General features: G+C 40.1%; 3 protein-coding genes across 9 annotated transcripts; 2 read left to right on the forward strand and 1 right to left on the reverse strand.

The window, feature by feature from the left end:
* The first annotated feature begins 2,846 nt into the window (after nt 1-2,846).
* On the forward strand, nt 2,847-10,737 carry LOC115567581 (transcobalamin-1-like). Of its 6 annotated transcripts, none has more exons than XM_030394323.1 (5): nt 2,847-3,045; nt 8,849-8,948; nt 9,147-9,288; nt 9,927-10,063; nt 10,207-10,737. In XM_030394323.1, the coding sequence occupies exons 2-5, from the start codon at nt 8,888-8,890 to the stop codon at nt 10,266-10,268; spliced, it is 402 nt and encodes a 133-aa protein (XP_030250183.1). In that variant the 5' UTR covers nt 2,847-3,045; nt 8,849-8,887; the 3' UTR covers nt 10,269-10,737. The 6 variants fall into 6 exon arrangements, with proteins under 6 accessions (XP_030250183.1, XP_030250174.1, XP_030250169.1 ...); XM_030394314.1 differs by having other exon boundaries at nt 2,954-3,068; XM_030394309.1 differs by having other exon boundaries at nt 2,957-3,088.
* LOC115567570 (uncharacterized) lies at nt 4,069-6,065 on the forward strand. 2 transcript variants are annotated; one of them, XM_030394288.1, is made up of 2 exons: nt 4,069-4,553; nt 4,657-5,234. In XM_030394288.1, the coding sequence occupies exons 1-2, from the start codon at nt 4,304-4,306 to the stop codon at nt 5,079-5,081; spliced, it is 675 nt and encodes a 224-aa protein (XP_030250148.1). In that variant the 5' UTR covers nt 4,069-4,303; the 3' UTR covers nt 5,082-5,234. The 2 variants fall into 2 exon arrangements, with proteins under 2 accessions (XP_030250148.1, XP_030250157.1); XM_030394297.1 differs by having other exon boundaries at nt 4,074-4,553; nt 4,657-6,065.
* An 8,447-nt stretch (nt 10,738-19,184) lies between the features above and the next one.
* Nucleotides 19,185-20,882, reverse strand: LOC115573994 (transcobalamin-1-like). Its single transcript, XM_030405178.1, has 4 exons — nt 20,803-20,882; nt 20,545-20,686; nt 19,494-19,630; nt 19,185-19,400 (listed from the first exon to the last, which is right to left on the reverse strand). Exons 1-4 carry the CDS (start codon nt 20,867-20,869, stop codon nt 19,339-19,341), a joined length of 408 nt encoding a protein of 135 aa, XP_030261038.1. The 5' UTR covers nt 20,870-20,882; the 3' UTR covers nt 19,185-19,338.
* Nucleotides 20,883-23,194: the final 2,312 nt, after the last annotated feature.

Below are 23,194 nucleotides of genomic sequence, written 5' to 3' on the forward strand. Positions count from 1 at the left end.
GAGAATTCTACTGCACACATCAAAACGCAGTATCAAGCCTTTAATGGCTCCAGAAGCTAAATTCCACTTAGTGGCTGAGTTGCATTGTGGGTAATGTAGCACCAGATTTGGAAAGCAGTCCAGCGGTCTAACATTACACTCCAGAGTCATTATAGACAGTTTAAAAAACAAATGATTAAAATCGTTACAGCAGAACAGAGATGTCACCTTTTTATTCCACACAGTCTTCTTCTCTTCTTTAAACATAAAGGGAGCTGTTGGTGACTATCACAGATGAAAATATGTGGTTTTCCTTTAAATAAGACTTTTACGCATGTTTTTTCTTCGTATTTAAAAGTTCTTGCACAATATACGGTTCATTCTTTTGGCTGATGAGGCCTCTTCAGAGACTGGGATGTGTACAGACTGTGCTGTAAGCTTTGCTGCACCTGCAGGGCTGACAAATTTACGCTTTTATCGTTCTTATTAATAAATGGAATCCAGTGACATCACATCATTTCAAGTATAATTCCACCTCCCCTAATCCTGAGCAGAGGTCTGATAAGAAATAACTGAAAACACGTGTGTGACTGTGTGTGGTAATGGAAGCACTGATGGGTTTTGATTAAATGACTAAACTAGCATTTATGGAACAGTGACTGTCAGTGTGTCTTGTTGATTGTTGTTTATATCCTGTCTTTGAGGACATGTACTCATCCTCTCATGGTCACAGTTTTTCCCTTCTCTTCCTCCGGCTCTCATGGTGTTCCTGACTCGTCGTTCCTCATCTGACCACCAGGTGTCCTCGTTGTGCATCACTTTTGCACATCTGTGACCTCCCGCCTCAACAGCTGCTGTTAAGTTATTTAGTTCTTCTTCTTTTTCATCTTTATTTTCTTCATACTCTCCTTCTTTCATCTGTCATTCATTTTACCCTGTTGACCCTCTTTCTTCTCCCTTTCTGTCTTTTAACTCTTTCCTTTATTTCTTATTTCTACACTTTCCCTCTTTCATTCCTCCTGACCTTTCTCCTTTCGACACTTCCCTCTTGTGTTCTTGTCATGCTTTGTTCTGCTTTTTCTAATCTCTGAAAATTGAGAAGAGGATTGAAATACTTTTGTCTCTTTTATCTGTAGAGAGGGTCCCTTAAAGTCTCCAGATTAATTTAGGGCTGCACATTCTGATGACGTGAAGATGTTAATTGTATTTTAGCCTCACATTTTCTAGTAACCAGTCCAGGAAATTCAGCTCTTTGAAACACCAAATAAATCTGAAAAAGGCAGGATTACCCAAAAAAGTAGAAGCCTCTTTCATAGATGGATTTGGTTACAATGTGACACTCACACTGTGATGGAAGTCATTCCTATTTTCTGAGAATTTCAGCTCCATAGAGTGATGTAGGGATGATTACCCAGAGGTTAGCATGGCCCTAGTTCCCTCAGAGGGATTTTTGAATTGGATTTTTGAAATATTTTAATAATATTGAAAATAATGTCTGTGACAAACACAAAGTTATGACTCTTACAGGTTTTGTTCATCAAGATAATCTTCACCAATGATCACCACTGTGTGATTTTGGAAACCTAAATGAAATCTCTTGTGGTAAAAAGCTAATGTTGGGCTACTAACAGTCTACATCAAGGTCACATGACTTAAAAGTCATCACCACTAAGCATCTTACTACACAATTACTATACAGGTTTTCTACAAACGGATTAATTTACACGTTTTTTATTTATGTTGTTTATTTCGGGCATGTCAATTCATAAACATCACATTTCATCATTGTTCAGATAATACAATACACATGGCCGAAAGGGAAAAGCGGGAGAAGCCAAAGCTTATCAAGTCCCGCCCCCATTACCCACAGGATAAAATCTTCATCCTGATCTTTTCTTGTCATTTGCATTTTACATTTTCTTTTCTTTTTTCTTCTTTTGTTATGACCTTTGACAAAACATATTACAGCAGTAGCATACAGAGCTGAATTCAAGCTCTAGACAGTACATACAGATTACATGTGTGTCTACTGTTGTGTGCCGATTTACAGGGCTAGTTGAGTTCTTCACAGCTCAGAAGAACTTGTGATAACTCACAGTAGTGTCACAGTGTTCGTACCTAAGTTATCTCACATTGTTGATACACATTATAACAACATCCTGCTATGTACAACTGGCATTGGCCTTGGACCATACAATTTTCTCAGGTTCAACTTATTGTTTGGGTACAGAATGGTATTTGTTATGCTCACATGCCGTCTCAACACAACTCTAAAGTTAGAGTTAGAATAGTTTGTACCTACAGTCGTCCTGCAGAGACGGACTAGTGAGCAGATGATTTATTAAGCAATTTTAAAAGTTTATAGACATCAGTTGAACTTATATAACTGCCATTCAAATAGTGTTTATAGATGAACTACACCGTACTGACTACTTAACCAATTGCAAAGTCTGAACATTAGTTGAACTTTACAGTCAACAATCTTTTAATAAATGTTTTATAAAGCATTTAATTGTTTGTCAAATAGTCAACTCGTGTTTAATTTACTATAAATGAACAAATCATTCATGATGGATTTTATCAAATGTAACCAGCCTTTGTGTCGTCTGAAAGGTGAAATGTTTGACGGTCACTTGACCTCAGTCAAACTGATCATGTGGATTTTGTTGTGGTGAACACTATTTTGGAGAAGTAAAGAAGTGAAATGGTGAAAAATGAATGGAATGTGAGTGTGTGAGTTTGTTGGGGTATTACTTCCTCCAACGCTGTAGGTGTTTTCTAAGACATTCTCTTAAGAAAAGAGTCACTTCCTCTGTGTGTCTGAATGCATTACTGTTAATGAACATTTAGAGTTGCTCAATGTGTCCACTCTGTTGTTTATGGTTTCCTCACGTATGATTGTGTTTAAGCATGTGATTACCTTCGGTTTCTGTATGATGTGATGGGTGGATGAGAGATATATCAGTAAGTGATCAGCAGTTCATCCAACAGCACCAGCAGCTACTCAAAGAGGAAGGACCTTCTGTTGAAACCAATCAACGGCTCCTACTGATACGTCTGTCAGAGGTGAGAAGGGAAAGCTGAAGGAGGTCAGAACAGTTTTTGTGATGTATGTTTTCTATTCTGATGTATCTATAAATGACACTTGCTAATTTACTTTTTGGTACATCTTAAAGATATATTTTGGTTTGTTTGGCATGAGGTGGTCTGAGCTACCCAGCGGGTTCACAGATCTCTGTGAGTCTTACCATGTTATCTTAAAAAATCAAAGCTGTCTCTTTGAACTAATCCCTGTTCATTACAATGAACAGTTTATACAGCATTGTTGTGTTTTTGATGTTCCATGAAGATGTAAAGGATGTTTGACATTCAATCATATCCTTATGACACAGTTTCTAATCGGTTGCTGTACACCACCCTAAATAAAACTTCTCCTCACGCATTTGGTACTTTATGGAGCAGTTGTTAATAATGATAGCAGAGATGCAAGTGGAGTGAAAAGTCACACACACAGCCACTAATCATAAGGGAATGCAGAGTAAGTCAATGACATTCAAGAGTCAGCTGTAAGGATGTGTGTTGTCTTGCAACTCGTTGCATTTAGCATGATTGTTATAAGTATTGTATGTCAACAAGATTTGTGTCTTTAAATATTTAGGAAACATGAATACAGTTTAGTAGGTCTATCTGCAATGGTTTCACAAGTGCCACATGTATTGTTGTGTTAAAAGGCCTTTATCTGGTGTGGTAACATGTTTCTTTTCATGGTGGTGGGTGATTAGGAAAGAATGCACAGGATAATGAGAAATCATGCATTAACATGATGGTACAGAGATGTTAAAAAAACAACAACACAATTACCATGAAAATTATCATGGTATTTAATTTAAATTGAGGCAATATTTTTTGTATTTCACAATTTATTATATATTATATTATATATATTATAATATATTTAATGTTATGTGTGAGAGAAAGTTTGTGTGTGTGTGTGTGTGTGTGTGTGCGTGTGCGTGTGCGTGTGTGTGTGCATGAGTGTGTGAGTGAAATCAAAGCAAAACAATCAAATCCAAATAGAACCTCTACGGCAACATTTCATTCCGGGCCTATATAAAGGCAGGTTCGCAGGACAACATAGATAGATAGAATTACTTTAATGATCCCAGACTGGGAAATTATTTAAATTTGTTGAGTCCGATCTGTTATCGAACGCAGACACAGCCGTGTTAACGTGAGAAAGAAAAGTGAGGAACAACGTGACGATATCTGTTTATCAGAGACAACAACAGCATTTTTCTGAGACAGAATATATCAGCCGAACGAAATGGAGTACTCTAGTGAGAACCCCACAGACATGTCTCTGGAGAGACTTATCCAAGAGCTCGAAGACACCAAAGAGCAGCTCAGGAAGCAGAAAACCCTGAAGGAAATGTATATCAACAGGGGGAAAGAAACCTCCAGAGAACTGGAAGTATCAAGTATCAAGCTGACCTCCAGGCGGAGAAGGACAAGAATAATCTTCTTCAGAAAGGACTGGATCAGATCATTGTCACCTGCAATGAGATCAGACTCAGGTGATTATTATATATTGCACATTTTACACATAATATGACAGTTACTGTGAAGTACGTTTATCCTTAAATTAATCTCATTTTATCTTATCTATTCTTATCTTAGGTATGAGACTGATGTCATTGAAGTCAGACAGCAGGTTGAGACTCTCCAACATGAGCTTCAGAAGGAAGCCCTGCAAAGAAAGCTCCTTCAACCAACAACACAGGGAGCTGGAAATGGCACAAACATCCAGCCAGGACAAGTTTACTGCTGAGCTCCAGGTGGAGCAGCAGAAGAACAACCTTCTTCAAGACAAACTGGACAGGATCAGCCAAGGGTATGAATCAGAAGTCATCACTGTGAGACAGCAGGCTGAAAGTCTGCAGCGGGAGCTTGAGAAAGAAGTCAAGGCTAACGCAGACACAGTGTCCAAAGGCTTGCAGGTGATTACCAACTTGAAGGCTGAGCAGGATGACCTTCGTCACAGGATGACCAAGGAAATCAACAATCTCCAGCAAAACACCCTGGAGAAGGAGGAACGTTATTAGAGACAACTGGAGGAGCTGAAAACTCAGCTTACTGTTCAGATCTCTCTCAACCTTGAGCTCTCCACAGAGCTTAAGGTGTTGAAGAAAGCTGATGTACCCGAGGAGAAGGCGTGTGAGCAGGAGTCCATCACTACCGCCTCGGCCCTCGAACCAATGGAGGTGACCAAAGTCCCCGAAGAGAATACGTATGAGCAGGAGTCCATCACTACCGCCTCGGCCCTCGAACCAATGGAGGTGACCAAAGTCCCCGAAGAGAATACGTATGAGCAGGAGTCCATCACTACCGCCTCGGCCCTCGAACCAATGGAGGTGACCAAAGTCCCCGAAGAGAAGGCGTGTGAGCAGGAGTCCATCACTACCACCTCGGCCCTCGAACCAATGGAGGTGACCAAAGTCCCCGAAGAGAAGGCGTATGAGCAGGAGTCCATCACTACCGCCTCGGCCCTCGAACCAATGGAGGTGACCAAAGTCCCAGAAGAGAAGGCGTGTGAGCAGGAGTCCATCACTACCGCCTCAGGCCTTGAACCAATGGAGGTGACCAAAGTCCCCGAAGAGAAGGCGTGTGAGCAGGAGTCCATCACTACCGCCTCGGCCCTCAAACCAATGGAGGTGACCAAAGTCCCCGAAGAGAATGCGTATGAGCAGGAGTCCATCACTACCGCCTCGGCCCTCGAACCAATGGAGGTGACCAAAGTCCCCGAAGAGAAGGCGTGTGAGCAGGAGTCCAATCACTACTGCCCCGGCCCCCGAACTTCTTGACGTGACTCAAGTCTCCGAGGAGACTCACCCAGGCAAACCAAAAAAGTCTTCCTGGAAAAGAGCCAGTCACTTTCTGGGACTGAGGAAACCACAGAAGTGGAAGAAGTAAGATGGCTTCAACAACTCAAGCTGTCACACTCGCCATCAAACATCAACACCAAGAACATCTCTACTGTGGACAGCCAGTAGATACCACATGTCATCTGTGGTCGGGCATGGGGGGGGGGGGGGGGGGGGGGGGCACTATATCACTGTTACCTCCAAACAGCAGCACACTCTTGCAGAGATAGTACGAGGAGCTAATCAGAAATGCTCCCCATACTGTGTCTTTCAGACAAGCTACATGTGTCTGTGTGGAGTAAACACACCCTCCCCATGCCTCTGTGGGTTTTCCCCAGGTCCCACATATTTTTTCAATTAAAAAATAGAAATTGGAAAGAAAAATTCAAACCCTTGTTCATATGGCTTTATTCTGTAGAATGTAGTAGTTGTACAGTAATGTATGTAAAATGTAGGACATTGTCTTTCTCGAGGTGGGAACACATTTTGCCTCAAGTAGTATTCAATTTTTTTTGCCCATTGTCAACATGGTCTGTTATATATCCTGATCAAGAGGAACATAACATTCACTGAGTAATGAAAACTAACTGAGAAAAACCTTTTAGAGCTATGCTTGCTCTTTGAAGCTTAACTTAGGCATCGCTGCATATGAAACACATTTATCAATACCAGCATGCTAACATGGTCAGAAAGTGAAGGCTAATATGTCAATGCAAAGTTAAGTTTATCACGTTCAATGAGCGTACTTTAATAATAAGAAGAATTAAAGCTGCAAGCAGTGATGAACGGGCCCTGGCAGGAGGGGTTAAATGTCATTTCCTGTGTACAACATGGTGCTGCGACTATGTCTGTATATTGGCCTATGTGTTCAGGGCTGGACTCTTATCAAACATGTGAAGTTTGGTCCAAATAGGAATGAGGAAGTTGTTCGTTTATAATTTGATGGCCTGTACCGGAGGGTATTAAATAATGTACAGTGATGTCAGAAGGACTCCCTGGACTACAGGTGAGAAATCCCTCCAAGTAATTTGTGGTGAGTTATGTTTTGATTATTGATTCGCAGTCCACACGCGTCGGGCGGTGGCGCTGTCGCAGGGCGTGCTCACCCTTTAGTTGCATGTCATCTTGTAGTGTATGATATGGAGAAAAAAGTTATGAATGTTATGTAAATGGGATGATGTTTGTCTGAATTCCTGTGTCCAGTAGGTGACGCTATGGATATGAAACAGTATTGATTAGGGCTGCCCGATAAATCAAATTTTCATCGTCATCACCATATGAACATGTGCAATAAACACATCGCAAAAGACTGCCTGACACTCGATGAATGCGCCATGCATGCACCTTGAGCATGCCAACATTTAGCCTATCAGACGGAGCCCTGAATACAAGGGCCAATCAGATGAAGCCCCAGCTAGCCGTTAGCTACCCTGACATAATTAATCTGCATCAGTTTGGTGGTGATTGCCAGGTTATGATGGCTGAGGGAGGAGAGAAAAGCGATGAAAATGTGGTCAACGAAGACCATGTGGTGAAAAGTAACAGCACGTCTGCTACATGGACTTATTTTGGATTCAGGAGAGACAACGTGTTACAGGTACTGTGTAAAACATGGCGAGCAGTTATTGCAGTTCTAGAGGAAATACAACCAATCTCCATCACTGCCTGCAATACAACCATAAAGACCTAGACAAACAATTCAAAACTAATGTTGGCCATCATAAACTGTATAGTTAATAATATGCAAACTTCAGTATTTGTTTTTTCTTATTGAAAGTTATATCGTTATCGCAATATTGAACAGTGTTATTGCACATCGCAGATTTTCCTCATATCATGCAAGCCTAGTATTGAATCTGGTGTACATGGGAAATTAAATGGCGAAGTTATAAGGACTTGCTGCTTTATGGCGAAGCATGAAAATGGATGGCACCATGACACCCACCATGTTTGACGTAGGCGAAAGCTTTTGATAAGTTTTCATCTTCAGGGTTTGAGGATGATACTGAATGAATTGGAAGTCTGTGGTGTCAACCCTTCCTGTTGGACTGACAGTTTGGTACCCCCAATGTTTTTTGTGCGTCTGGTCATAATACATATGCATACTGAATGTCATTCATGTATGTGCATGTAGGAGGCGGGGCTTGGAGTTTTAATATTCTAGGGGGCGCTATAGAGACCCCTGGTAATGCTTTTTGTCAGCTATCGCCAGGAGGTCATTGGCAATAATTGTACTAAGTTTGGTGCTAATCCAACCAACCGATGTGGAGATATAAAATACTTCAATTTAACGAGTGCCACCTAGTGGTCATCGGCCATAATTTTGCACAGAGCTTCAGAGGCTAATGGGGAAGTAGTCGCCTGAGTTTGATGTCATTCGGACACACAAATGTCGAGATATGCAAGACTTCCTGTTTTGTGCAAAATCTGCAGGAAGTTTTTAATTGCAGGTCAAGACCTGCTCAGGCCCTAATAACCAACACAAGCAAAATAACCATTACAAATGTACCCCTGTCAGTAAAGGCAACCCACTGTGGCAGTAACTAGTGTAGGTGTGTGCTTTGTGCTAACTGAGATAGCTTGACTCAGGAGCTGTTGAATTCAGCGTCTGAATGAAAGTCTGTCCCTGCTGCTCACTCGTTCTTTAGCTAGCAGCTATGTGCTGTGAGACCAGCATTGCTGTATCCATATCCAAGTACTTAAGGTCTCATTCATGTGTAAGAAAAAGTTGTTACTATCAAAATGACTGTAAACAACGAACAGGGCTGTTGTTAGTTCTCACGGCATTCATTTTCCTTTTCCCTGAGAACATTCTATTTGTTGGTTGTTGTCAGGAGGTTAAGAGATTCTCTCCAAAAATCTTGCATTGCGTACATTCAACATTCACACAAGCTTTGAAGAGATTATTTAAGTTTCCTGAGGTATGTTTGTGTTCATGTCTGTGTAAGTAACATTTCAGGTTCAGAGTTTGGTTTCCAGACGTCAGGATGAAGACCCCTGCTCTGCTCTCTGCAGTCCTGCTGCTGGTTTCCCTGATTCCAGCTGCAAGTAAGCTTCAGCTTCACAGCAGTTTCTTTCAGTATTACTCAATATGAAAAATCCCTTTTAATGGTTTTCTTCTCCTGTTTTCTTCTTGTGTGGACAAAACAGTGTCCACAGAGGACAGGTCACCAGCCTGTGACAGTAGACAATGTTTTTCTACGCCCTATTTTCTCTTCTCTACTAACTTTGACTTCCCTTTTTTAGGTTCTGATCTAACGCCCTTTACTGTCCTTGTGGCAAACTCTGTGAAAGTCACCCCTTGCAAGAACTACACCACTGCTGTGGTCTTCAGAGGGATCTTGTTGGGTGGATTGAAGAGACTGCAGAACTCAACCAAAGACTTCATGTCAGTTCACTATTTCTTTAAGCAGAAACACTAGTATGAGCTAATAACATGCATTTTTTTTTTTTTTATTTAGATTAACACCTTCTGCTATATGTTTTCACCAACTGGAATTATACACCTACAGAGGGTTCCCTCTCTACAGACTATTCTCAGGGACAGGGACAACGCTCTTCTTTCTTGTTCGCCCATTTTGTGTTTCAAAGTCATTTTTTTATGAATTTGGGCGTCACTCAAACTGGAAAGTATCATGAGATAACTTTTACTGTGAGTTGACTGACTCACCTTGCTTAATCATACTTCCTCCAGTTGAGCAACATTGAGTCAGAATTAAGGCAGGTTGGATTTTTGCCTAACCCTGCTTCTTCCTGTCCAAACTATGGCACTCAGTGATAGGCTGAACTCTGCTGGACAGCAACTGTCGCAAATCATGCAAATAATAGCTTGCCTCCAGGACATTTAGTCAGTATAGCAGCATTACAAAATGCAGAATTTTAGTTCTTTTATTTTTAAGTGCCTGCAGTGTTTTAAGGCTTCAGAAAGCATTTTGTAATGTCTTTGTATAAAAGGTGAATAATACTTTTCTGGTCACAATAGGTCATATCTCAGGCCTTCATCAATCTTTTCCTGTTGTCCTGCAGGTTCACCTACACAGAGGATCCAAACTATGGCCCGTTCCTGCAGAGTGTCAACGGTTTGCCTGGAAGTCAGGGGAATCGTACCTACTGGGAGCTACTGGTAAAGAAACCGGATGGCCAAGTCATCAGGCCTGATGTTGGTGAGTCAACCAAGAAGTGGTTTATCTGTCTGTCTGTCTGTCTGTCTGTCTGTCCAATGTAATTTGATACGCAGTCCAAATCTCTCCGTCATTCTTATTCTGCATGTAAATGAATTTATACCATCTGTGGATCTGGTTTGCAGGTATTGGATGTTACCTTCCCAACAAATATGAGACAATCATCCTGAACTATAACAAATACTGATGAGTCAGTGGCCACAGGACATCAACATGAGATCTGAAGAAGAGTTAGATCCAAGTCTGTCATTCTACTGTATTTATATATCATTATTAATCAACTAGGACAGATTGGTCTTTGGTGTCCAGTAAGAATTCATAGCTGAGCACATGGCCCGCCATGTTACGAAGACAAGTATGCACATGGAAACAAACCATATTGTTGTATAACTGAGATGGAAACAGTAGATTTATTGTGTCTTGACTTTCTTATGATTATCTTTACGGGATTCTACCTTCACCTGGAAATCCTCAGTTTGGGAACCTGGTCATTAAAATGTACACTTGAAGTTATTAGCTCATTCATTGTCTATACATTGTCTATTTAATCTTCTTTATCATGTCTTCAAACTATGAGTAAACCAAGAGGAAAAAAACTTCTTTACCTCTGAAGTTAAGTAAAGTTTGGATTTTTCAGTAAATTTCTGCTATAGTCAGTTTGCTTTGCATCGTTTTTTTACAGTCCAGTCCCCTGGAGAAAATACCGGCTGTTGACATCTCTTCAGACGGGTACATTACATGTCACAGGCTTCATGCCGTATTGCAGTTCGACAAAATGTGCCATATGGAGTTCACATCACATTTATAGTCAATGACCACAGTGTGAAACAACCAGATATTTTAAAGGAGACCATGGGATAATTTCCAGCTGTATTTGAGGTAACAGAAACAGGTATTCTTAACTAGCACATGACGTTTTCTTATCTTAACCAAGTGCTTTTTCACAACAACAAAAATGTAATTGAAACTTAAGTAGGTGAATGGACAAAAACATACAACATTATTGTACAACATACAACATACTACACTACTGTGGCAAACACTGTAGGTTGTTTTGTTAATAATGCACATTGGTAAAGATGCTTTCTAAGTTGTTTGTGTTTTGTTAAGTTGCAGTGTGTTCAGCCCTCCCTCTGTTCCTCCATATTTAACACACACACAGGGGTTATAAAAGAACCAGCACGGCAAGTGTCCCAAAATCAAAACTTCTTCCTCTAATGAGAATACATCGTTGCTATCATGTCACTTGTTCAACATGTCTTCTGTTCTTTGTACGGCATAGTACATTTTGTCCTCATGTCATCCAACAGCAATATGAGCTGCCCAAAGAGGACAGATCTTCTGTTGAAATTTTAGAAAACTCAAATACCTCTTCTCAATTTTCAGAGTTTAGAAAAAGCAGAACAGAGCACGACCTAGCAGAGCAAACAGGAGAGTGACTATCGTACTGTAATTCATCAGGTTGTCAGAAACACAGTTCTCACTGTGTGCAAAGGCAAGTGTCTGCTAACATGTTAGCTATATCAGCTCTATGAAGTGAAAATATGAATGTGTCTACAGCTGGTTCTGCTGCCACTAGAGGGTCAAAATACCTTTAAGTCAGTGAATATATATATGAATAATTATATGGCTATGATTACTACGCTGTTAAACATACAGTATGTAAGTTATGCCACTAGGGGTCTCTCCATCAAAACAAAAGAAAGAAATGTTCTGACTGATGTGGGGAGGGCTGGGTGGAGCAGCTGGGAATTGCCGCTGCAGCTGTTAATTGCAGAGCCAGACTGTCGGGAGGAATAAACACTCATAGTAACATCTGACTCTGCCCCTTACCTGTTATGTGTATCTTCTTCATGTCTGTGACATATTCTATACATACAGACATTAAAACTGAAATGCTGCTTGGATGTCCATATGACTGTCTACAGGTCATTTTTCAGGTTGATTTTTGCTGAGAAACGCGTGTTTGTCGTGGTAGAAACAGACGAGAGTCTGAATCTCTAGATGACGTGACACAGCAGCCACGCATGACGGGCGCTCAAGAAGTACGTTTCATGCATCCAGTGTGAAAGGTCTAACCTGTTAACATGCACAACGAAATGAAAAGCAAGAGGCAGCTCCACACAGCAGCGCTACACACACATCACTACAATGAGAACATGTCGACATGAACTTTAAAGACTGTGCTGATTTGAAGAGAAGCAGCTGCATTCAAGTCAGCTGACATTCAGCCATGTGAGTGTTTGATTTTTGGTCTATAATGTTTCCATCAGTTATTTCAGTTTGATAAAGAATTGTTATTTAAGTTCAAATGCATATCACACACTAACCATGATATAATTTATTATGACTAAATTCAAATTATTCTATGAATTTTACATTTGTACATAGAAACTTTCTGCATCTTAGAAGTGAGAAATCCTCAGGGACACTGTAACTTTTCAACATTTTTAAAGCCGGATATAAAAGAGTTAAGAATTTCCATGAGTATTTATTATATGCTGGTATATGTATACCATACACACTCAGAGGGGCCATTTCTCTGCATTGACTACTTTTGATTTTGACACTTTCAGCCCATTTTACTTAAAGGGGCATCCCAGTATTTCTATACCTGGGCCATATATTTAGTGATTGGATGTGTAAAGGATTCATACTTTGGAGTGTGTCACCTCAGCTGGCAGCCATGACATGGCTGCAATGGCTGCAGCATAATCCTTTGGGGAAAGTGAGACTATCAGAGTTTCACACTAAAAGTGCTTGTGTGTGTCACTGACAGGCTGAGGTGGTTATGCTGTCCTATGTCTGACAACATTAGGAAAATGGTTCCTCAGGGAAAGACCAATTTGTTAAATAATAAAACCTGTTAAATTATTTTCGGTATTATGACTTTTATGATTTTACTTTTGAAATAAATTCCTTTTGAGAATCCAAACCTCTCTCTCAGATATCTTTATTTCATCCGGCACTAAATACATTTTATGCATAACCAACCTAAACTTAGAATTGCTTATCTGATTGCCTGAAGGAGGCTCTGACCACAGGGAAAGATTCAATGGTTACTGGCTCCACTATGTTCTTAATATCCAGTGTAAAGGTGACTGGATGACATGAGAGGTTCTCTGTAGAAATTATAGGAAAATAAAAACAGGATTCGGGTTACAGGTATACCAAACCTATAATGTATTGATACATATTTCAAGCAGTAATATTTGCCATACCAAACTCACTCGCCATTGTTGTCGTTCTGATCTGCAGAGCGACAGAAATCAAATGTGGCACATAGCAACACTTTCATTCAGCAGCTTTTACAATGAACCTCTATTGTTTGTACAACACAAGGAAGTAATAGAACAAAAACCCTACTGTATATAAGTATGCTCTCAAGGAAGTTGTACAGGATTATTAAACCATGCTTCTTTGTGTATTTGACGATTGTTTTTTGCCCAGCCAATGTGGACAGTTGGCACACCCTCAGAGGTTACAACATGTTCCACATTTGTTAAACAACAGCTCATCAAGATGGTTCATGTCTGCACTTGAGTATGACAACATTAATGCACCCAACCTCAGTTGCTTCTAACCTTCCCTGTCGTCACTCATGTTAAATGCCTGTATAGCCGATCTCACAGCACATCCGTACCCATTCATTGATCGCGACCGTATAATGGTTCTATCAGTCATCACAGTATTTATGTACTACCATCAAATTTCATATTGATCTGTTGTCTGACCATAGACACAGAAAAAACATGCAAAAGAAAACAACCAATTTGTGAATTTGCCTGCATAAAAAACAGTGAAGGCTGAATAGAGGTTTTACAGGCTGTCCCCTCTCCATCCGTCACAGGTGGGCTACCATATACCGATTTTTATGAACATTTTCAAGCATAAAAAAATCTGGGATGAAACAGATCATCAAGAAGAAAATGTTGATATATCAGAAACATGTTTTTACACCTAAGGCAATAAAAACAAATTGGGTAGAGAAAAGAAAGTGCAGACTGAGAGAACAAATCATATTGTACGTGAAGCATGTGATTTAGATATTCACCGAAGCCTCGACTCGAGTGAAGAGACAAAAAATAGACCCGCAAACACATCAGATGTGGAGCGATGAGGAGGCTGTAATGTTTCTTGAATTAATACATAAATCAAAGATAAATGCCATTGTTTTCACTATTTGAGGATGGCTGGAGATTATTTAACTGCTATATCTTGTTGTGCCCTCTCCTGAGAAACTACACCACCAGCAGTTTTTCTCTAAATTCTCTTTAAATTTTTCTTTAAATTTGTTCTCCATTTGGATGGAAACTATGGGCTGGGGTTAAACGTGAAAAACAAGGTTTACAGTGTATGTGTTAGACAAAAAATGAAAAATTATTTAAAAAAAGGATCTTTTTTTAAAAAGGAAAAAGTCTATTGTCAGTGCAGAGGATGTGAGGGGGGCAAAATTCATTACAGGCAATTTTGCAAATGATTTAATAAATATATTACTGGAATGGCTACTTTTGTGATACTGTTTGAAGGATATCAAATTTCTTTGTACTTAAAACAAACCCATGTCTGAGGTTAACTTCGACACCCACCTACCCATCCACACAAACACAGCTGCAGTGGTTCCGCTCAGCGCTGTAACAGTTTCATAAGTTGTCGTCCGCATTAGTCAGTTAGAGACAAACACATGGGAAAATAGGCTGAAAAATACTGAAGTTCCCCTCAAAGTTTCCCCCACTCTTCCGCTGTCCCAGTGCACCGTTTTGGCAAGCTGCAGACTTCCTATTAATCACATATGTGTCTGTTCATTGAGTTAATGATAATAAAATTGATGAAAATGAACTTGAGTCTAACCAGGCACCACATCTCTCAGATATCACTGATGCTCTGTAGATTGCGATGATGTTCTGGGCGGTTCCAGTAACCTGCTGCAGACTCCACCTGTCCTGTCTGTGCACATGCCATGCCAATCTGTATTGTTTCTGGGCAGGATGAGTTACAGTTGCTCAGTTGTTCATTGTTGCACAGACTGTTGTGTGAATGTGAGAGGAAATGTAATCTGTTTTTTCAAGACATCTTCCTGATGTATTATGACTGGTTGTTCGAGTATGATGTGACGTAAGGGGGTGATTATAAAAGTTTCTGGCCAGGAGTTCATCCAACAGGACAAGGAGCTGCGGCCAACCTGAAGAACAGTTCCTATCCGACCTTGACAACTTGGCAAACTTCTCCTGCACCCTTACAAGGCTGTTAGAGGTAAGAGACACGCAGCCGAGATAGGGTTGACATGTTTTCAATGTACTGGTTTACTTGTTGCAGAAGTAGAAAGACTTGAAGACAACAGACACTCCCAGTCAATACTGTGCAGGCCTGCACTGACAGATGAATGGATCCTAGTTGAAAACTGGTTAAAGAAAATGCACAATCTTGCATTTACTTGTACGAAACTAAGGTGAAGTTGGCAAAATCTTGTCATTTTGGTGACATGGTTGGTTGTTGGTCCTTTGTTTCTGTTTTTCGACTGTTCAGGTTGACTGTCTGCTGTCTGGCTGACAGGATGATGAGTCCAGCTCTGCTCTCTGCAGCCCTGCTGCTGTTGCTGCTGCTTCCTGGGGGACCAGTTGCAGGTAAGCTTCAGAACAGTCATTCATTTAAAACGTTTTATCATCCCTGAATACAAAAGTGTCTTCAGCCATGGCCATTGAGAAGGATCCAGGTTTAGAATTGCAGTTAAAGAACAGAGTTTGTCCTCTGCTTATTTTATTGTCACCAAACTTTGACTCATTTCTTTCAGGCTTTGGTCAGGCGAGAATTACTGTCCTGGTGACAAACTCTGTGACGAACTCTCCCAATCACACCTACGGCACTTACGTGTATTACAGAGGAATCTTACTGGGCGGACTGAGGAGACTGCAGGACTCTGACTCCAACTTCACGTAAGATCACCACGTCTACTGATTCTTTTCTGTATCACCAGCATGAATAAGATGTCACTTAAATGAACACATGTTTTCCCCCATGTCGTAACACCACACCCTCTGAGGGCGACAGCTTTCTTCTTGTTTGCACATTTTGTATTTCAAAGTGGCCTTTCATGTGTTTTGGCATTACGCTGAGCGTTCCTTTAATTGTCAGGTGACTAATCACACTTATCACACTTTTATCTGACCATAGCTAGAGTACAGCAAACAAAATCATCATCTCCTCCCTCCATGCTGATGAAAAGTCAGATGAAGTTTCATAGTCCACAAAACATTTTTGGAGATTCACAGCAAAACACTGTTGCAGCATTCTCCGAAACAGCTGAAGTAGCCGTGGACTTGTTTTAAAAAGTAAAAAACAACCCTCAACACACAGTTGAAAGAACATATTTTCAAGTCAATTTGGAAAAAACACTGTCAGACTTTATAAAACAGGCAGCAGAATTCATTATCACATAACATTCACTTATGATATTGATGTGAGAATACATCAGTAGCTTAAGTTCTGAGAAAAGGAGGTGTCTGCCCTTCACAAAGTCATTTCCTGTTGCCCTGCAGGTTCACCTACAAAGAGGATCCAAACTATGGCCCGTTCCTACAGAGTGTCAACGGTTTGGCTGGGAGTAATGAGGAGCGCACCTACTGGGAGCTACTGGTCAACACAACTAACAATGAAATCATAAGACCTGATGTCGGTGAGTCAACCACGAGAACACCTCTGTATCCATCCTTTATCAATCAACATCAGCTGTATGTTGTTCTTTCTGTAAATTCATTCTTAATCTGGTCTTTCGTCAATGTTGTTTGCAGGTATTGGATGCTACATTCCAAATGACAATGACCAAATTATCCTGAACTACAAAGGTTATTAAAGGATCAGTCGCTGCTGGACACCAAGATGGGATTTTTGGGATTATTATCATTTGTGTTTGTTGTTCAGTGAGAAATTATATCTTAATACATGACCCTGTAATAGTAGAGAGTGACAAGGACATTTTTGACAATAATTAAAGATTTGGTGATTATTTGACAATCATCTACCTTCGTCTGATATTTCCTGCTTGGCACCCTGGTACTTCCTTGTGAAGATTTCTTATTATTGCTTATTGCTGTGGAATGGCATGCTACTATTATGTAGTTGAAAACACTGTGTGAATCTTCTTGAACTAAAAAACATAACCCAAAAAATATTTCATTAACAGCATCAAATCTGTATATAGCATTATTACTTGTTTCCACTCTATTTCCTGGTTTAATCAGCAGTTTTTTCAAAATAATGCAACATATCATAAAATGTCTCAAACTAGACTAATCAGTTCTAACACTGCATCGCTTTAGACAATGCACCTTTCAGTCAATCTTGTTAAACATCACTCTGATTTAATGTTCAAATAACATTAACACTTTACTGTGTGTTCCATCAGACTTGCAATCTGAGTTTTTGCTAGTTGAATGTTGTCTTTTCATCTCCTAAGAGCATCTTTACTTCAGATTTGTTCAAGGAGTGAAGCCTAGTTTTCACAAGATGTTCTTTAGATGAGTTCCTTTGAAAGGCAATACAGAGACACACTGACTGTACCATACAATCAGGAAGATTTAAAACTTCCTTTTTTTTATTAAAAGTTCTTAACTCTTCCACATGCTTACCTTCACTCAGAAGAAGAAGCTGCTTCACTAAGATCGCATGACTTGATGTAAGTGCGACTTTAACAGACTGCAGTGCTCCTATTTGTTACTGATCTTTGTTACTGAGAATGATCCTTTCTGCAAATAAATTGTGATGCACGATCCAGCCAAGTGTGTTATACTTAGTTTCCTGGTCATGAGTTGTGTTCGAACTCCACCAAACAGGTTCAAATTATGTAGTGTGCACCCTGTCAATGTGACAGTTTGGTGTACTCCCAAAAGTCAGTCAACTCAACTTGATTTTTGAATGTGCTGGTTGGTCCCAAGCGTCCCGCAGTGCAATGCACAAATAAACTAAAGAGCTGCTCACTTTTTGGATGGACAGATGATGTTGAAGCAGCTCAATAAATGTCACAGAAACCCAAACATTGGTATTAAATTGCTGTTTTTAAGTTTAATTGGCATTTGAGGTCAGAGAAAAGCACGTTTGTTCGACACAACAACTAAACTATTATTAGCTTCAGTCCCATTTAAGAAGTCGCCACCTTAAAAGAATGCTAGGATGTTTGGAGAGCTAAGGCTCAGGTGGGTAACATCTCCTCTGACAGAAGGCAGCTTGTTATTTTAGAAGTATACGCTTCAAACAGAATGCAGTGTGCCACAGTGAGGCTCTGTACTGCTAAGTGTGTTGTTTCTCAGCACAGTACGCAGGGAAAGTTTCTCGCAGTCTGTGACTCATTTCCTGTAAGTATTTTAGCAGACTGCTTACACTGTAAACACCCCGTTTCACATTGCATTGTACCACCTTTACAAAGTCAACTTGTGATTAAAAAGGTGGTTTACCAGCCTCCATTTGCCAAGATGGGATGTTTGCCAATGTTTTAACTGAGGCAGAGCCCAGCCTCTGCGAGGAACAGACACCATGAAAATCAGTCTCAGGATTAAATAGTGTTTCACAATCTAAATCCTTATTACTGTGAGTCATAAATGTTAATGTGTGTGTTGATGGGCAAAGTGCAGATTCTGATCACTCCAACAGTTCATTTTGAAAATGTATACAATCCTGCAAAATATTCTAAAAAGCAAAAATGGGCTTCAAATAATGACTGGTACGAATGAAAAGCAGATAGTAGTTATTTGGCCTAACCATGAATAACCGCTGGTAAGGTAAGGCTGTGTTTCACTCTTACTCTGATTCATTTGCTCCATTGGCCTGAATAGCCCCAGTACATCAAACCCAGGCATCACGACCATAATCATCAAAAGAATCAGTTTGTTTCCATAAAGAACAAACCAGCAAAAAGTCGGCACACATTCAGTGACCCTTAAAAGACAGTAGGGAGCCTTCACAGCATTTTTAAAGGGTCAGTTCACCCAAATTACTAACATTAAAAAAACACATTTATCTTTAGTACCATCTCGCTGTCCTCTATTAATTTGTAGGTAAATGGAATTATATATAATGGAACTGTATATTTAAAACACAATCACATCAGCAGTTTCCTTGACAACTTCACCTTCAGTCAGCACTCGAAGGAGTTCTTTATTCACTCAGCATTAAACACAGATGCATGTTGTTTGATGGTCACTTCTGAAATACTTGATTCAGCACCGGCTCTGGTCTCATGTTGATGTACGCTGGTTGCCGAATCTTCACCACTTTGTAAATTTCAGGATGATTTTCTCATTTGCGCTCGGAATGTAACATCCAATACCTGCAAACATGATCCATGAAGTTTATCATAATCTGATATACTGTCAAATTAAAAGGAAAGCTCGATAGACAGACATTTTCATTGTAGACTTACCAACATCAGGTCTGATGGTTTTGCCATCTGGAGTCTCGACCAGCAGCTCCCAGTATGTACGGTCTTTATCATTTCCAGCCACACCGTTCACACTCTCCAGGTAAGGGCCGTAGTTTGGATCCTCTGTGTAGGTGAACCTGCACGACCGAACAGAGGAACAATTGATGTCCACATAGTAAGAAGAAGAGCAGGGTTTCAACAGGAAACTGGTTAGGACGGTGGTGGGAGAAAAAGAGCACACCAAAGTGTGTCTAATCTCCCCACATCTATCATTGGTGTAAAACAAATCAAACAAACACACAAATCCAGCTGGTCAATACAACATTTAAACCAACTGGAACTTTTTGCATGCTCTGTTGAGGAGGGTGTACCCAGGAGGTTATCAATTTCCCTATAGCCATAGTGTCTGACTGGTGTTACAGATCAACATGTGTCCCAGTTAACTGGAGACTATGGGCTGAATGTGTTCCTGATTGTTTCTGTTGGTTTCAAGAAGAGACCATGTGTCTGTCCTCATTAAAGGTTGCATAGCTTTAAGTTCATTTTCAATATAGAATCATCTGGTTCTTTTGTGTCTTAATAAACTAAGCAGCCTATTTGAGCGAAATGGTGTTGCCATAACTATGCAATAAATATGCTCAGCATTATAAATTCTACTCGATGATATTTTTGTGTCAGCCTGCTATGTGGTCACGTTCATGCCAAACTCAAACTGTGACGCAAGATAGTCAGAGGGTGTAAAATGAAAGGTTCAATGTGGATCTTAACATGAAATATCAGGAAGAGAAGTGTGGAGCAGGAGGATAACATTTCAAGCAGCCCTGTAGCACCCATGGCTAAGCTAACAGCACCACTGAGGCGCCCACAGTAACTGTTAACCGTCAGCAGCAAACAGTGAAAACCACACACTACTGGATTTTAACATCAGCCATGATGGTGTTCCCCTGAGCTCTATGGTAGAAATTTTAAAGTCTGCCACACCTTGCAGATTAAATAATTAAAATACAATAGTTTCAAGCTGACGGTCATTCTCAGAGTCTGAGAGTCTTACTTAAAGTTCGCATTGGAGGCCATGAGTCTCTTCAGGGCACCCAGAAGGATCCCTCTGTCCACCAGCTGAGTGCTGAAGGTCGCAGGAGGGATGCCTAGTAAGCTGTTCTCCACCACCACCTCAATGGGAACTGATTTAGTTTCTGAAATATATGACCAAAAGTTCAAAGACATTTCTGTGTATATTATATTATAGTGTATATTCAGTAATAATGAGAATCATTTCAAATAACATTTTTCAGCTAATTCTAAAGCTTACCTTCAGTCAATGTCCCTGGAAGCAGCAGTAGCAGCAGAGCTGCAGGGAGCAGAGTGGACACCATCATCACGGCTGCTGGAGCGACTCAGCTGCCAGCTCACAGTCACAGTGTTTTATACAGTCGTCACTGTTGACATACTGGAGCAGAGTGAACAATGTTGATCTTTGTCTGACAAAAGCTGATAATGTATTCCATTAATCCAGCTCAAATGTCACCTTGATTTTATGATATGAAATAATGTTTGCGCTGTTCTATTTTGTAAACTGTACTATGAGCGGTGACATTCAAATATACACATGTCATGATACTCTTCCATCGCCTCCCTACATTGATGTCCTATCAAGGTATCTTAACTCTCGGACCAGATTTACAGTTTTTCTCGATTGTTTACACACATTTTCTGAAAGCATGCCTCATGCTCTCAGAACTCTACACACAAATCAAAATTCACACACACAACGGGCAAAACCCCTCAATTCTCCTGCAAAATGAAACTTTACATTCAAAACAATGTTAATTCTTCTCAAAATGGTATTTTGTTTTCAAATGACACACACAAACCATCAAATGAATAGACATTTATAAGAACCAGTTGAACACTGATGTGCTCAGTGTAAAACACTATGATGAATGGAAAACACTTCTTCTTCATTTATCATAATGACTAAGGTCTTTTTGTTCAGTTACACTTACTACAGTCAGTACATACAGAAGTGTGTTGTAAAATATTTCAGAATATTGTTTTTATACCCAGAACACACAAATACACGGTAACAAATATATTTTATTTTTCCCACAAAAACAATGTACACAGTGTACATCCCAACCAACACAAAGTGCATATACAACAACATACAGTCTACCTACAAAACAACAGAAGAAATTACTGTACACAGTTACAGTGAAAAAGAAAAAAAAAACTGTGCAGCATGCTCTCCTCTGTTTCGGTCTGGCCATAGTACCTCATCCTCATCACAAGCAATGTTTTCCAGTGCCAAGCAGCAAGAGGAATATCGCCTAGCATGGCGAATCCAGCCGTGAAAAGCACCAACTGCTTTATATCCACATGCGTCTTCCATAGCTTGGAAGGGGTATACGCATTTGTGGAAAATAATTCTCAATAGGATTGAGGAATGGAGAATATGGAGGGAGATAAAGCGTGGTTGGGCGGTGAACCAGTTACGAACCAGAGCAGCCCAGTGGAAACTTACATTGTCCCAAATGACAACGTACCTGAGCTGCTCTGGTGGAATGAGTGTGTTGTGTAGGGTGTCCAGGTGTTTGCCCATGTGATGAGTCAGTACAAATAGTAGTACAATTCACTTTAGAATTTTAAATGACAGTGTGTTCCTTGTGAAAACAAGAGATTATCTTCATGAAAGTTGTGCCAAATGCAGAGAATTGTGTGTAGTGTTTTGAAAAAAGTGTGATTTAGAACTGCAATTTGAGTGTAAAGCAGGAATTGTGCTTCTAGTTTAGCAGAATTGGTTCAGGGGGTTGGTGCATGAGTTACATGTTGTGGTCATTGTGTCTCAAATACCAATTTTTGTGTGTTAACAATTGAGAAAAACTGTAAAGTGGTGGTGACTAGTGAAGACGGTTCAAATGTTACGATATTTGCGGTGAACAACAGCATGGCATTGGTGTAAAGCTGGAACACTTGTCAGGTTGAGGTCAGAGTGGATGGATGGTTTCTCAAATGTGCTTTTTCATGAACGCTCGTACAGCAGACATCTGACCTCTCCTTATATCTATGATATTCAACACTGGTGCTCTCAGTGTGTCTGTGGAGAGGCTCTTCTGCCTGACTCTGAGGAGGAACAGGTGTCTGAGACATGATTCCTCCTGATCAGGTATACTGCTTTAGTCATAAACACACTGTAAATGTACTATAAACACATTATTTGCTGAATGAGCAATTTAAGTGAGTTTGTTTCATCCGTTCAATCGAGTTATGCCATTTCAGCGTAATAATTTCCTTTCAAGTCTGTTAACATCACTTGTTGTTGTTAAAGACCAGTGTCTTATTATTTATGATATCGTATGTTAAAGGAGGCAGTGTTTGATAGGCCATGCTCCTTTTTACATATTTGGCATTTTGAGGCCGTTACCGCACACAGAATGTTTCTGCAAAGAGCTTTTGGGCTGGCTTTCACCAACCTCTCTGTCAGCTTGCTGTGGTCTTAAGCTATTAAAGAGCATTAAAAACAGAGTGTGTGCTCCTCCTTAGAATGGTGTAGATATGTGGGCATAACTTGCAACTGGTGCATGTTAGGCATGGCAACACAAAAGTTATGTAACTAGTAGTGTAACAAGTTACTTTCTACAGGCAGTGAATAAGTGAAGCAATGGGTTACTTTAAAAAATAATGTGTAATATGTAATATGTGTA

The sequence above is a fragment of the Sparus aurata genome, chromosome 2, assembly GCF_900880675.1.
Source record: "Sparus aurata chromosome 2, fSpaAur1.1, whole genome shotgun sequence".
In the NCBI taxonomy this organism is placed as follows: Eukaryota; Metazoa; Chordata; class Actinopteri; order Spariformes; family Sparidae; genus Sparus; species Sparus aurata.